The sequence below is a fragment of the Thamnophis sirtalis genome, unplaced genomic scaffold (genome assembly GCF_051295495.1).
Source record: "Thamnophis sirtalis isolate CommonGarterSnake01/CBP01778 unplaced genomic scaffold, rThaSir2_p1.2 scaffold_2, whole genome shotgun sequence".
Classification (NCBI taxonomy): domain Eukaryota; kingdom Metazoa; phylum Chordata; class Lepidosauria; order Squamata; family Natricidae; genus Thamnophis; species Thamnophis sirtalis.
In genome coordinates this window covers 67,321,393-67,336,270 of record NW_028261382.1, presented here as the reverse complement: position 1 = coordinate 67,336,270, position 14,878 = coordinate 67,321,393, and the positions used below count along the sequence as shown (strand labels likewise).

The 14,878-nt window shown below is 49.2% G+C and overlaps 1 protein-coding gene across 1 annotated transcript in view; it reads right to left on the bottom strand.

Annotated features, from left to right (window-relative positions):
• Positions 1-14,878, bottom strand: part of RNF10 (ring finger protein 10) — a 35,765-nt gene that overhangs the window by 6,162 nt on the left and 14,725 nt on the right. Inside the window, exons 5-11 of the mRNA XM_087705868.1 lie at positions 6,042-6,226; positions 5,816-5,952; positions 4,534-4,694; positions 1,911-2,033; positions 686-932; positions 404-537; positions 88-205 (exon numbers count right to left, since the gene is read on the bottom strand). Of these exons, the coding sequence (XP_087561994.1) occupies positions 88-205; positions 404-537; positions 686-932; positions 1,911-2,033; positions 4,534-4,694; positions 5,816-5,952; positions 6,042-6,226 (1,105 nt within the window). The remainder of the gene's footprint in view (positions 1-87; positions 206-403; positions 538-685; positions 933-1,910; positions 2,034-4,533; positions 4,695-5,815; positions 5,953-6,041; positions 6,227-14,878) is intronic.

Below are 14,878 nucleotides of genomic sequence, written 5' to 3'. Positions count from 1 at the left end.
CCTGCTAAATAGAGGATTAACTTTTTCTTGAAATCCTTTATTATAACAGAAAGAAGAACTCCCAGAGATCCATTTTTCCGATCTCACCTGAAAACATCAGCAGTGTTTCCTTCGAAATGACCGGAGGCTTCAAAGCTAATTCACAGATACTGAATTCGCAGGTGAGGGGCAAATGGCAGAGGTAACGATGACGCTGACGCACGTCCTGCAGGCGGGAGTTATTGTTTTAGAGAAATGACCCCAAACTCTTCTCCCCCTCCCCCAACGCCCCCCTCCAACTGTCAGCAGACACAACAGGCAGCCCTAGGAGACTCCCAGAAAAAGTTTGAGCAAGGACTGAATTGAAACATCTCCTAGCAAACGAGAACTTTAATGCTCATCCAAGGGGCCATCCCTGCCTTACCTCCGTCATGGAGTGGCCGGATATCTCCACCACAGTAGCCGTGATCCTCTCTGGACTCTTCTCGAGGCTCCCGTATTCATGCACAAGGCAACGGACGTTCACCGGGTGCAAATACAGACACTGTCCATCTTCAGCTGCAGTATCAGAAGAGAAGTTGCAGGACAGTTATGCAAAGTTAGGAGCTTGAAACAGCCCCTTAGGGTGAGGCAGCATTTAAGCAGATCAATAGGAGGTAATTCTTGACCTGTGACCATAATTGGGACCAGAGTTCCCTTTGCTGACCTTGGTAGAAGTAATAGGAAGGAGAGCTCTGTGTGTGCCTGCTGGCAAAAGCGGCCTTGGGCTTTCCTGAGGCAGATGCACTCAGATTGGCTTCCCCTCCTTCACTTGCCGGATCTACGTTTCTCTCCGTGCCGTTATCCGCTGTCGCCTCTGCCCTTTCCAAAGCAGGGGGATCTCCATTTGCAGGATCCACAGGAGGAGATCCCAGCAATTCATCATTGAAAGCCGAAAGATATTCTAGAATGCACTGTAGCAATAAAAAGCAGTTAGCACCCACTCGTCTTTTCCCACTTAATTTCTTCTTTCTTTCCCTCTGGGGGCTCAAGAGAGGCCCGCAGAAAGGCAAGGAAGGGAAACAATGGGTGGGAAGAGAACATAGGAGAATCGCACTCCAGAACAACGGCCAAATTTGTCTGTATTTTAAAACTAGGTAGAAACGGCTTGCAAAATGAACAGCCTCGGGAGACAAAATGTTCTTGGGGACTCTCTGGGTCAGAGGTCTTCAAACTTGGCAACTTTAAGACTTGTGGACTTCAACTTCCAGCCAGCATAGCTGGCTGGAGAATTCTGGGAGTTGAAGTCCACAAGTCTTAAAGTTGCCAAGTTTGGGGACCCCTCAGTTTGCTCTGAGTGGACAAAATGCGGTGTTCCTCACTTCCTGGCACTCTCACACTGCTCTCACCACCACTGCACTCAGGCCACCCACAAAGAAGCTGAGAAGATGATACTGGGGAGTCTTCCTCAGGCAGCCTCTTCCTGCTCATGGGCTGAACAAAATAGCAGGAGACCTTTAGGCAGAAAGGATCATCCACCCATGTTTTTAAAAAATCCACCTCCTCATGAGCAAGGAACTCTCCAATGTCTGGCCACAAAACAGAAAAAGAGATATTTACAGGAAAGCATCTCATTTGGCTATCACAAACTCAAGACGCAACTGCAGCTGCTAGAATTTCCCTCCATTGGCCAGGCTCATTATGTCTCGGTTGCTCTTTTCTGGACATGCTCTAGATGTGCATTTCTTCACTATGAATACTTCCATGCAGATTCTCAGCAATCTTTCAAAATGCAGCATCCATAAGTGGGTGGAACCGGCGCCAAGAGTTGTTACCCACACATGCAAGGCCAGAAAAAGTTGGCCTGGCCCCAATTCATTCTAGGAAGCCCACTTCTTGGTCTTCAGCCTCCAGGTTGAAGACCACGCATTGAAGAACACGCAAGTACTCACCTTTTCCTCCTGTGGTTCTGCCACAGTTTCTTTCTCAGAAGTAGCTTCTGTCATGACTAATTTTTCCATAGCTGCAGTGACACCAGGAACATCACCATCAGACATCAAGTGGCCTTCGCGATCCTAGAAGGAAAACCAGTTATGTGACTTTAGGACCATATAATGTAAACCTAATCTATCTAATTTTTCTACTACTGAGTTAGGAATGTGGTCTTGCAAAGTGCAAATTACCAGAAGAGTAAAAGTCTATGGAGATTCTCTGTCCTCCAGGTCACGGTTGTCCCAAAGGTGCTTTTTTCAAGAGGCAACTGGACTTTCTGGTTTTTCTTTGAAGACGTTTTGCTTCTCATCCAAGAAGCTTCTTCAGCTCTGACTGGATGGTGGGGAATGGAAAGATTTATACTCCTTGCAGACAACTGGACATCCTTTTAGCAAGCTGTTGAGGCCACTTATAGGTTTGTCTGTGTCATCAGGGTCACCTCAGTAGTGCAAATGAGTGTGGCGCCTTCTTGGTTGCAGGATATTTACTGCCCTGTGTCCCTTCCTTGTTGAAGACAGGCGAAGGCTGTCGGGGATGGGTCTGTGTTGTCTGCATCTCAAACTGAAGCGCAAATGGTTCCTATAATCTGCAATTTTATCTGGAAATCCATTCATTCTCCCACACCATTTGAAAGGTCTTCATTCCAAAATGCATAGTTAAACGTCTATGTGGATTTTCAGTCATCCAGGTATAAATCCTTCCATTCCCCAACATCCAGTGGGAGCTGAAGAAGCTTTTCAAAGAAAAAACAAGAAAGTCCAGTTGCCTCCTGAAAAAGCACCTTTGGGACTATCAGTAAAGTGTTAATAACTTATTCTTGCCAACATGCTGAAATCTTTATATTTTACAGAAGACGTCCTATTTTATGGACCGCTATCATGTCATGTGGTTTGAATAAACAAATATGAACTATTACAAGGATTTCTAACTTGCATTTTTTTATTTCTTTCAGCAGTGATTAACTACTTGCTTAGTGACATTTTTTGTCCTCCTCCAGTCTTGCATTCTGTAAGACTTCTCAGAGATGGTAAATTGAAATGTGGAGACATCATCAATACCTACCTTTTGTTCCCTAAGGCACTGATCTAACTTTAGACATTTGAGCACACTGGTATTTCCTGAATGTGACTCTATCAAACTCAGTTTTCATCCTTCAGTTCTTCTTCAGTTATTCTATGAACTGCATAGCCTCTTTTTGGTTCATTCTTAGGTTCAGCTTTCCTGATATCAAAACTAGTTTGCTCTTCCTTAGCGATCTTCCAGCTTTTTGAGTTTCAGTAATTTTTGTGCACCTACAACGGTATGACATACTATATGCTAAATAAATAAATAACCTACAACAGTTGCTCCTGCTATCTTCCTTTTTTCCTTCCAGAAATGACTCATAAAGACTGTTGGACTTACCTGAGCGGTTGTTTTCTGGGCGCTGTGGGAGAATTGTCCCTTTCATATATTCTTTTTCATGAACTCCTTTTTGTTTTCAGTCATTTTACTCATTAGCTTCTTTTAGGAAGGAATCCAAGTTAGCTTTTTGCTTTATATGTTAACTCAAATCTGGATTCCTAAAGTTTTAGATTTATTACCTTCTCTCTCAAATAAGCCCAGCATTACACAGGCCTTTCTCTTAATGTTGCTGCTCCTTCCACTTTCTGGATTAACTTTTCTATTTCACCTTGCTGATCCTCTACCCACTGAAGTCAAAAGTTGCCAGAGAGGAAAGTAAGGAATTTCCTGGCAGTTCTTTCCCAAGAAGTTAACTGTCATTAAAGTCCCCCATGGGTCTCTTGGAAAGGTCTGCAAATGGCTTCTGGCATGCTTCGTCCACAGCAACTTAGATGGGTGGCTGATAATACAAGCACTCCTCAACCTACAACCACAATTGAGCCTAAAATTTATGTTGCTAAGTGAGACAGTTGCTAAGTGAGCTTTGCCCCATTTTACGACCTTTCTTAACAATTTGTTAAGTGAATCGGGCTTCCCCATTGACTTTGCTTGTCAGAAAGTCGCAAAAGAGGATCACAGGACCTTAGGACACAGCAAGGGTCATGAGTCGGTTGCCAAGCATCCAAAGTTTGATTGCATAACCATGGGGATGCAGGAATGGTCGTGTGTGAAAAATGGTCATAAGTCATTTTTTTCAACTCCATTGTAACTTTGAGCAGTCACTAAATGAACTGCTGTAAGTCGAGGACTACTTGTGCACACTATCAGTGATGATGTTTTTATTCATCATTATGTGTTCCTTCTTTATAATAAATAAAAATCATATGGGGTTGTTCCTAATTTTTATTTTTAGAATCATCATATTATGGGGCAGATTGGAGTAACCCAGCAAATATCCTGACCAAGCTAAAGACCAAAGGTGGGTTTATCTCAGGTCATTCCAATCCTTGTAAAATAAACCACAGCATGTAAACTGGAAATATACAGGCTATTCTAAAATAAAAAATAAAAAATAAAATAAAACAGGGGTCTGTTCAACGAAGTGTTCCAAGCCACCGACTGCCATTCTACAAGCCAACACATCACACTGATTCCTATTCCTCTCTGCACAAGATCTCCAAAGTTTAAAGGGTTTCCCACCTTCAATTCCTGCAGGGCTGCTTCAATGAAACATGCTTCCGGCGTATGTTTTTCCTCCTCGTACTGATGCAGAAGGGCCATCTTTTCCTCCAAGATTACTTGCTGGAGAACCTGAGCCTCTGAGGCCAGAAGCAGCTTCGAATACTGGCTGTGCGGCTTATCTGGATGAAGAAAGAGTTATACATTGCAACAAAATTTACCCCACCTCATTTGGATCTGTTGGACATCAACCCCCCAGGAGTTTCATTAAAACTTTGTCTTCCATGTCAAAATAATTAAGGTTTATAATGAAGAAGAAAATCTGCATGATTAGAAATAACTTCTAGTTGCTTCAGGCTCTCCAATCAGAATTTGTGTGATGCCTTTAGAGAGCAGGGACTGATTTTCAGTGATGTACAGACTGATCCACTGCAGAGCATCAGCTCTTAATGGAATTAGAGCTGTCCCTTTCAATAAGATTCACATGAGATACAGTCACTCTGAAAACAATTGGGCTTCATTCTGCACACAGCTTGGATTTGCAGGACTCAAAGCAATCTCAATTCACAAGACACTTGAATCCTCAACATAGAACATAGAATAATAGAGTTGGAAGGGACCTTGGAAGTCTTCCAGTCCTACCCCTTGCTTGAGCAGGAGATCCTATACCATTTCGGACAAATCCTTGTCCAATCTCTTTCTGAAAGCCTCCAGTGTTGAACATTAGGAAATTTCTCCATAGTTCTAGGTTGTTTCTCTCCTTGATTAGTTTCCATCCATTGTTTCTTGTCTTACATATTTTGATGCTTTGGAAAAGAGTTTGACCCCCACGTCTTTGTAGGAGCCCCTCAAATATTGGAACACTGCTATCATGTTACCTCTAGTCCTTCTTCTCATTAGACTAGATGTACCCAATTCCTGTAACTGTTGTTCGTAAGTTTTAGCCTCCTTATCAGAATAGAGCTGGAAGGGATCTTGGAGGTCTTCCAATCCAACCCCCTACTCAAGCAGGAGACCCTATACTAGGGGTGTCAAACTCATGGCATCATGCCGTTGTTGTCATGTGACTTAGCAGAACTTGTTTCCCCTTAAATCGGGCATGACACATCTGGATAGTGGGCTGCGAGTTTGACAGTCTTGCCTATACCATTCAATCAGAGTAGAGCTGGGAGGGACCTTGGAGGTCTTCTAATCCAGATCCCTGCTCAAGCAGGAGACCCTATACCCTTTTCAGACAGGTCTTTTCTTAAAACTCTCCAGTGATGAAGCACCCACATCTTCTGGAGGCAAGTGACGCTCTTACCCCCCAAGTGAATAGGCTGCTCCACAGGGGTGAGCGCTGACTTTGGCAGTGCTATGAAGGCTCCTTTCTTCCGCTGCATGAGCTGCATTGTAATTGTATCACCGATTGCATACTGACGGGTTTCTAGAGCCACAACACTGCAAAAGAAGAAGGAGAAGAAGAGCGGTCAATGACAACTGACTTTGTCCAGGAGGAAAAGGAGGCCTCCCTCAAGGAATCTCTGTACCTTTTGAGGTCCTTCTTGTGAATAGAGCCGTAGCAGATGGGGCACTTGCTCCAGGTCTTCTCACTCAAGGAGAGATAGTGCAGGATGCAGGCCCAGCAGAAGATGTGCCCGCAGTGAGTGATCTTGGCAGCAGTGGGTGGGTACAAGCATATTGGGCAGGAGGGCACTTCATGGCTGTAAATCCGCTGGAAATGTGCAACAGAATCCCATTCATAAAACTGAACTTTCAAAACGGGTTCTTCTTTAAAGAGAAGAATATATGAAAACACGATATGGGGAGCTGACTATTCAAAAGCCCAGCCATGAACACAATAAAGGCTGTCTGATGTATAGTTATTTAAAAAACACACTTCTCTCAGTAGCACCGAGAATTGTCATTCCAGCACTTTGGAATTTCAATGGAGAACATAAGAACAACGTCCCTGAGAAGTGACTGTCCAGGTTTTATATGAAGTTTTAGAGAAAAGCAGCCTCACAATCTGAGGCTTTCATTTCCACTATCAAATCGCTTGGACCATGCAGAAAAATTCAAATTTCCTTCCCTGCAATTTCCTTTCTAGTTCTACATGGCATAAAAAGCAGGCTAAACCCAATTCCACTGTAGAATACGTTAACAACATGTTCAGATACCATTTCTTGATTCTTTTCACGTCAATAAACATTAAGCAAGGGATTGGTTAGTTCAGAAATAAGAAATGACCAATTTACATGCGGTAGAACCATAGAGTTGGGACCTTGGATGTCTTCTAGTTCAACCCCCTGCCTACCGACTGGCCAGAGTCCTTATCTTAATTGTCCCATCTTTTCTTGAAAACCTCCAGTGATGGAAGACCCACAACTGCAGGAGGCAACTTCTGTTCCACTGTTTAATTGTTCTCATTATTAGGAAGTTTCTCCTTAGTTCCATGTTGGATCTCTCTAATGAGTTTCCACCCACTGGTTCTTGTTCTGCCTTCAGGTGTTGTGAAGAATAAATCGACCCCCTCATCTCTGTGAGTCCTTCAAGTATTATAAGACTATCATGTTACTCCTAAACCTTCTTTTCCTTGGACTAGACACGCCTAGTTCCCATAACTAGTCATCATATGGTTGAGCTTCCAGTCCACTAATCACTTTTGTGGCTCTTTTCTGCACTCTTTCTAAGGTCACAACATCTTTTTTGTATTGATGATGATCAGAACTGGATGTAGTATTCCAAGTGTGGCCTCACCAGTGCAGTATAGAATTATACTATCACTTCTCATGAGCTTGACGCTGTCCCATTGTTGATACATTGGCTTTTTTGGCAGCTGCAGCAGCACATTGCTGGCTCAGACTTAAGGTGTGGCCCACTAGGACACCCAGATCTCTCTCACAGTCACTACTGTTCAGCCAGGGGCTGCCTAGTCTTATACCTGTGTGTTTGGTTTTTCTTGCATAAGTGCAAGAGTTAAACTTTTCTCACCACTGAACTACACCTTGTTGGATAGGGCCTAGTGCTCAAGTCTGTCAGGATACTTTTGAATCTTGAGTCTATCTTCCAAAGTGTTAGCAATTCCCTCAACTTGATGCTGTCTGCAAATTTGAGTGATAAGGGCCCTTAGCAGCAGTGACGTGCAGTGAGGTTTATGGTTGGTGAGGCACTGACACGGTGGTGGGTTTAAAAATTTTTTAGACTTGTGGACTTCAACTCCACAGCCAGGCATGCTCAGTTCCGATATAAAGCAACAGCATTTGTTTTTCTCCTTTGCGAAAAAGTTTCCTTCATTCTTTTTCTTCTCCCTCCCCCCTCCTTCCTCCCTCCCCCCTCTCTCAAACAGACACACACACAAGAGAAGTTGGATTGGACTATCTCTCCTACCCTCTTCCCTCTCTCACTCACTTTCTCTCAAACAAACACAAAAACAGAAGTTGGATTGGATATAGTCTCCAAAGTGAGGCGTGGGAGGAGTCACAGATGGGTATTAACACAGCCCTTTTGCCCTGGAGACTGAGGTAAATCTTGAGGTCACACCTCCATTCCTCCTCTGACCTCCCAGATTAACCTCAGTCTCCGGCCCAGAAGGAGCTGTTTTCTGACTCTCCCTCACTTCAAAGAATTCAAGGTTTTACAGGAAATTATAGGATTTTTTACCTTCAGATTGCTGCACCTCTCCTCCAACGTGCTCAGCACTGTTAGCTTAAAGCCTCGCAGCTTGCTAGCGCGAGCCCAGGCCAGTCATGTAAAGGGGAGGAAGCCTCCACAACGCACAGTGCGCGTTGGGCGGCTGCCCAGCTTCCAGGAGGCCTTCGTAGACCATTGGAGCAGGGATCGCCCCAACGTTCCCGAGCTGCAGGAGACCGGGTTGCAGATTTGTGGCCGCCATCTTTGTCCTCAGCCATCTTAGAACACGTGGGTGAGCGTGTGACCGGCGTTCCTCCTACAGACACCGAGAGCCCTCAGAAAGCACTGCCGAAGCCGGAAGGGCCCAAACTCCACCGGTAATCCGGGGAGGGCCGTAGCATTGGTGCTTGCCGGCAACTCAGGCCGCGGATCAGCAGCAGAGAAAGAGGCGCTGAGTTTTAAAGATCATCGCGCACAGGCAATTGAGGCCAGCAAAGAGAAAGGAGGTTGGTGAACAGCGTAACTGTAAGTACTATGGCGGAGGTGGTGAGGAGCGGGGGTGCTGGGCCCAGATCTCCAGGGGATTCGGATCCGGGTGAGGGGACCTCCAGGGGGGTTCCCCCAGTCACCAGAGGGCGGTCCCCCGCCAAGAAAGGCACCCCCAGGCCCCATAGGAAGGGTACCTCTGGGAAGGAGGTTCGGATTACCAGGGCCTCTATTAGAAGGTTCAGGGCCACCATCAGCCTCTCTCCTTCCAGATCTCACTCCCCCCGCAGACCTCCTGTTCTGGAAGAGACCCCGGTGGCATTCCCTGGTTCCCCAAGGTGCTCAGGCAGAGGGCGCAGCTCCCTATCGCCCCCCCATTGCCTGCCCATCCATCGGAGTCTAGGGGAGATCCCTTTGGGTGCAGGGCCCCAGACCTGCCAGGGACTGGTTGGCGGTTCACCGACAAAACCGCGAAGCCCTTATCCGCGCTGACATAAGCGCGGAGGGCAAATCCGCACCGCCCGAAGCGCTAAGGAAAAAGGCAACCCTACCGCGATGACATAATCCCGGAGGGCAAATCCGCGCCTTCCGAAGCACTCAGCACCCTAACCCTAACCTAACCCTAAACCTAACCCAAACCTAACCCTAAACCAAACCCCTAAACCTAATCCTAACCCATACCTTAATTTAAATTGGCTTTCTGCCGCCGCGCTGTTTTAAAGCGCCCTTCTGTCGCCGCAGTGATGACGTCGCGGCTTTAGCGACGCGGTTTTGTCACTGCTATTTTGACGAGCGCGGTTTTGTTGGGCCACGCTGGCTGGCACCGCAATCCCCTGAACCAAGGGAATTTCTGCAACCCCCAGAGCTGCAGGGCTCTCCTTTCCAGAGCTTCCTGATAGCTTCCAGGAGGTGTTAGCCAGGGCCATAGCCCAAGGGATTGCTTCTGGGATAAAACACCAGTCCCAGGGTTCCAGGAGTAGGTCTTCTCGGGACCAGTCCAGGGGACATCAGGATCGCCCCAGGTCCTCTGCCACCAGAGAACCCAGTTCACCCTTCTCCTCTACTGCCAGTGAGGCTTTGGATCTAGAGGAAGGGGAGTTGAAGGAGGTGGGGTTTTCTGAGGATGAGGACACCCAGGCCCCTGAGGCTCCTAACATCACCGGGCTGTTACCCCCTCCTTGTTCAGCTCCTTACTTAGTAAGGCCAGGGCCACAGCAGACCTGGACACTCCTCCAGAGCCCAGTTCTGTGACTGCCACCCCTGGCACTAGCGGGGGGAGCAAGAAAGGGCCCTTCCACAGGCCCCAGGTGGAGAAGGAGGAGATCCCCACTCCAGAGATGTTCCTAGAGGTGCTTAAATCCCAGTGGGTTAAGCCAGGGTCTTTTCCCAATCCAGGGGGCAATGAGCGTAGATTTTATAATCTCAATTCTATCTTTGCCCAAGCTCTGCAGGTACCTTCAGTGGATACTCCGGTCACCAGCCTGGCTTCAGCTTCTGCCGTGGTGACTGGAGACATAGCCAACTGTCTCAAGGCAGAAGACAAAAAGGCGGAGATGGTTATGCGTAAGTCCTTCCAGGAAATAACCTGGGCTATTAGGGCAGCCGCGACCGCCTCCTTTTTTAACAGGTCAACAGTGCTATGGCTGGAACAGCTAAGAGACAGGACCACGGCCAAGGAAGTACGACTACTGCAGGACATCTCCAAGGTGCTGGCAGCCACTCAGTTTTCGGCGGACGCCACACTGGATGCAGTTAAGTATGCCTCTCGAGCTTTATCGTCCTCTGTAGCGTCCAGGCACCTGCTGTGGCTGCGTCACTGGCAGGCGGAGTCTCGTGCAAAGTGGCACCTGGCAGGAGCTGACTACACCAGGGACAAGCTTTTCAGTTCTTCGCTGGATCCCATCCTGGTGGAGGACAAGAATAAGCGAAATGTCTTCCCGGCCACAACCAGACGGTCAGATCACCGACATGCTCCTTACCCCAGGAGAGCATCTTACCGCCCGCCTGACACAGACTCCCAGAATCAAAGGCACCTGGTTCCTAGGTTTCATAGACAGGGGGAGAGGCAGTTCCCAAGGGACAGATTCAGAGGCCAGCAGCAGAGCAAGCGGCCCTTTCGAGGAGGGGGCGGCCGTCCTTTCCGCAGGTTCAAGTGATCCGATCGTGGATCACCCCATCGGCGGTCGCCTCTCCCTATTTGCGGACACCTGGGATCACGTCACATCGGACGAGTGGGTCCTCCAGATGGTTAAACTCGGGCTCCAGCTGGAGTTTCGCTCGCAGCCCCCGAATAGATTCCGCACCTTCGCCTCCTCCAGAGACCTGGCCAAACGGGCCCTTAAGGCTAAGGCCATCAAACATCTGCTAGACATCAGGGCTATAGAGATGGTACCAGAGGGGGAGAAGGGTTCTGGATTCTATTCAAACCTGTTCCTGGTCCCCAAGAGTTCAGGGGGGTGGAGAGCCATTTTGGACCTTAAACTGCTCAATTCCAGAGTGGTCTACCATAGGTTCAAGATGGCCTCTCTGAAATCCATCTTAGAAAGCATTCAACAGGGTGATCTCCTAGCCTCCATCGACCTCACGGAGGCCTATCTGCACATCAGAATCATCCCTGAACATCATAGGTTCCTCAGGTTTTCCCACGAAGGCAGCCACTTCCAGTATAGAGTTCTCCCCTTTGGGCTGGCCTCAGCTCCCAGGACCTTTACCAAGGTGCTGGCCGCGGCCGCGAATCACCTTCGTTCCTTCCCAGTCCAACTCCATTGCTACCTGGATGACATCCTCATCCTAGCCAGGTCCACAGCCACTGCCAGGCAGGACCTGGGTCTCACCATTGACACACTAAGGTCCCTGGGGTTCTCAATCAACCTCGAGAGGAGCCATCTAGTCCCATCTACCAGGCTCCAACACCTAGGACCCATTATAGATTTGGTGTCTGGAGAGGTCTTTCTCTCCCAGGAACGTAGGGACAGCATTGTTCAGCTGGTTCAGGAGATACACAAATTACATTCTGTCCCTGTAGTTCTTCTTTCCAGGCTCCTTGGGAAATTCATTTCTTGCATAGGGATCGTGCCTTGGGCTCGTCTCCATGCCAGGGAGCTCCAGTGGTTCCTGCTCCCACACCAGAGAGCCGGGATGAGCGACGCCAGCTTCAAAGTTCGAGTGACACCCCAGGTGCTCCTCTCGCTCCGTTGGTGGTTGACCCCAGCCCTAGATAAGAGGTCACTCCTCCGAGAACCAGCAAGGAAGGTGCTCACAACAGACGCAAGCCTGTTCGGCTGAGGAGCACACCTGGAAGCCCAGATAGCCCAGGGCCACTGGACTCCATCAGACCTGCACAACATCAACTGGTTGGCGCTCAGGGCCATCCACCTCGCTCTACGCCACTTCAAGACTACTGTGACCAACCACCATGTCCTGGTCTTGACGGACAACGTGGCAGCCAAGGCCCACGTGAACAGACAGGGGGGCACCCATTCCAAGGCCCTGCGCGACGAGGCCCTCCGGTTGGGGAACTGGGCAGAGAGGAATCTCCGATCGATCAGAGCGGAACATATGTCTGGAATAGAGAACCAACAAGCGGACAGGCTCAGCAGGGAGACGGTCGACAACAGAGTGGCAACTCCATCCCAACGTCTTCCTATAGATTTGCGAGAGATTCGAACGCCCAGCAGTGGATCTCTTCGCAACACAAGCGAGCGCCCAGCTGCCAAGCTCCATATCGAGGTTTCCGTCCAGGGGCACCATGGACACAGATGCTCTTCATTGCAGATGGCCGCCCGGTCTCCTCTACGCCTTTCCTCCCCTTCCCCTCATTCCTGGTGTTCTGAGGATGTTAGTGTCAGAGAGAGCAGAGATAGTTCTAATGGCCACGTCGTACCTGGCTAGCAAACCTGGTGGAGCTGTCCTGAAGATTCCCCTAGGGGAGGTGTCCCTGCACCAGGGGTCGCTGGAGCAGCCAGACCCAGAGTGACTCTATCTGACCATCTGGCGATTGAGCGGGAACAACTAAGAGGGGCCCATTTCTCCGTGAAGGTCATTAAGACCATTGAGGCGTCCAGGAGGCAGTCCACTACTTGCATCTATAACGCCTCCTGGGTCGCCTTCGCGGATTGGTGCCAAGCAAGGGACCTTGACCCAGCTTCAGCTTCTCGACTCCGCCTGCCAGTGACGCAGCCACAGTAGGCCCCAGGTTCTCGACTTTCTACAGGAAGGTCTGGAAAAGGGTCTGGCCCCCAGCACCCTTAGGAGACAAGTCTCTGCCCTCTCCACAGTCCTGGGGGGATGGACTCCCCACCTTTGTCCCAGCATCCGATCCTCAAGGGAGCGGTGAATTTGAAACCCCCTGTGGTCCATCGATTCCCAACCTGGGACCTCCCCATGGTCCTCCAGTCACTGACAGAGGCACCTTTTGAACCCTTGAGGGAGGTTTCCTTCCAATTCCTGAACCTTAAGGTCGTTTTCCTGGTTACCATCACCTCAGCCAAGAGAGTATCCGAGCTTAACGCTCTGTCCAGCAGGGAGGACCTCTGCACCTTCCTGGATAACCAGGTCGTCCTCAGACTGGACCCCGCATTCATGCCCAAGATCAACTCTCCCTTCCACAGGACATTAGAGATAGTTCTGCCGGACTTCTGTCCGCAGCCCTCCAGGGATAGAGAAAGATCATGGCACCGGCTAGACGTTAGAAGAGCCCTGCGCATTTACCTGAAGCGCACGGCGCCCTTTAGGCATTCAGAGGCCCTCTTCATCTCCTTTCAGACGTCTACCTGGGGAGTCAAGGTTTCCCCGGCAACCATTAGCAGGTGGATCAGAGCAGCCCTTTCCAAGGCCTACGAGGCACATGGACTGCAGGTTCCAGAGGGCATCACCACGCACTCCACCAGGAGTGCGGCCATCTCAGTGGCCTGGGCCACTCAGGCTCCCATGGAGGATTTCTGCAGGGCTATCGCCTGGTCCTCTCCCTCGCCTTTCATCAGGCATTACCGGCTAGACACGTACACCTCTGCGGAGGCGGCCTTTGGGAGGAAGGTTCTTCAGGGAGTCCTGAACTCTCGGGGGGCTCAGGCCCATTGATTTCCTCCCAAGGACATCTAGCTTTGGTATGTCCCATGTGTGACTCCTCCCACGCCTCACTTCAGAGACTGTCAGTTGGTCTTATCTGAACTGCATGTCTTGAAAATGGCGTGGGAGTAGTCACTTCCCCACCTTTAGGGCACCCCGCGCCAGGGGCCTGAGTTCGTTTAGTGGTCAGGCTGGGCCAGGCAGGAAGGATGTGTGTGTGTTTTCCCTGTCCCTTCCTTCCAGGTGCTCTGCTACGAACCATTGGTTAATCTGGGGGGGTCAGAGGAGGAATGGAGGTGTGGCCTCAAGATTTACCTCAGGCTCCAGGACAAAAGGGCTGTGTTCATACCCATGTGTGACTACTCCCACGCCATCTTCAAGACATGCAGTTCAGGTAAGACCAATTGACATTTTCCAATGGCTTGAAAGCAGCTCCTCTGCCATTCCCCCCACCCCCCCCATTCCCCTGCTGCCTTCCCCATACCCCTCCACCATTGCAAATGCAGCCTGCTGTCTGGGTGGGAAATGCCTGAAACACAATAAAGCCCACCCACACACTCACCTCCTGCTTGCAGGCTGGGGTGAGAGAAGAGGCAGAGAATCTGGAGGGGAGCCGATCCGAGCCTATGATTGCAGGCAGAGCCACGTTGCCTTTTCAAACTTGTAATCAGTGAAGCTGGGCTTATATAGTTTTATCCAGCTCTGTGTGGGTGTGGGTGTGTGTTTTTGAAAAGGCAACGTGGCTCTGCCTGCAATCAAACTAAACTTGGGGAGGGATCTACATTTGAGGATGAAGTTTGAATTCCTCCCCCTCCCTCTGACCCACACGTACCTTTTCCAGCTGTTTCAGAGAGGATTTCAACTATGCTCTTGCCTGTCATCATGAAAAAAAAATGTAAAAGGAAAAAGGCAAGAGATGAGGTCAGGCTGAGCTAGTTGCTGCCAGAGTCACCGTGGATGACTCTGCTTAACTGTTTAAAAAAAACCTCTAAAAAGCGCCCTCTACAGGAGGAGGCAGGAGAACAACGTGCCTCACCTACGTCAGGAATTTTTAGGCTTTTAACCCTTGCTTAACTCTGCTCGAGTGATCATAACACGCCTAAAGTCAGACTAGATGAGGCACTGCCTCCTGCCTCCTCCTGTAGAGGGCGCTTTTTTAGAGGCTTTTTTAAACAGTTAAGCAGAGTCATCCACGGTGACT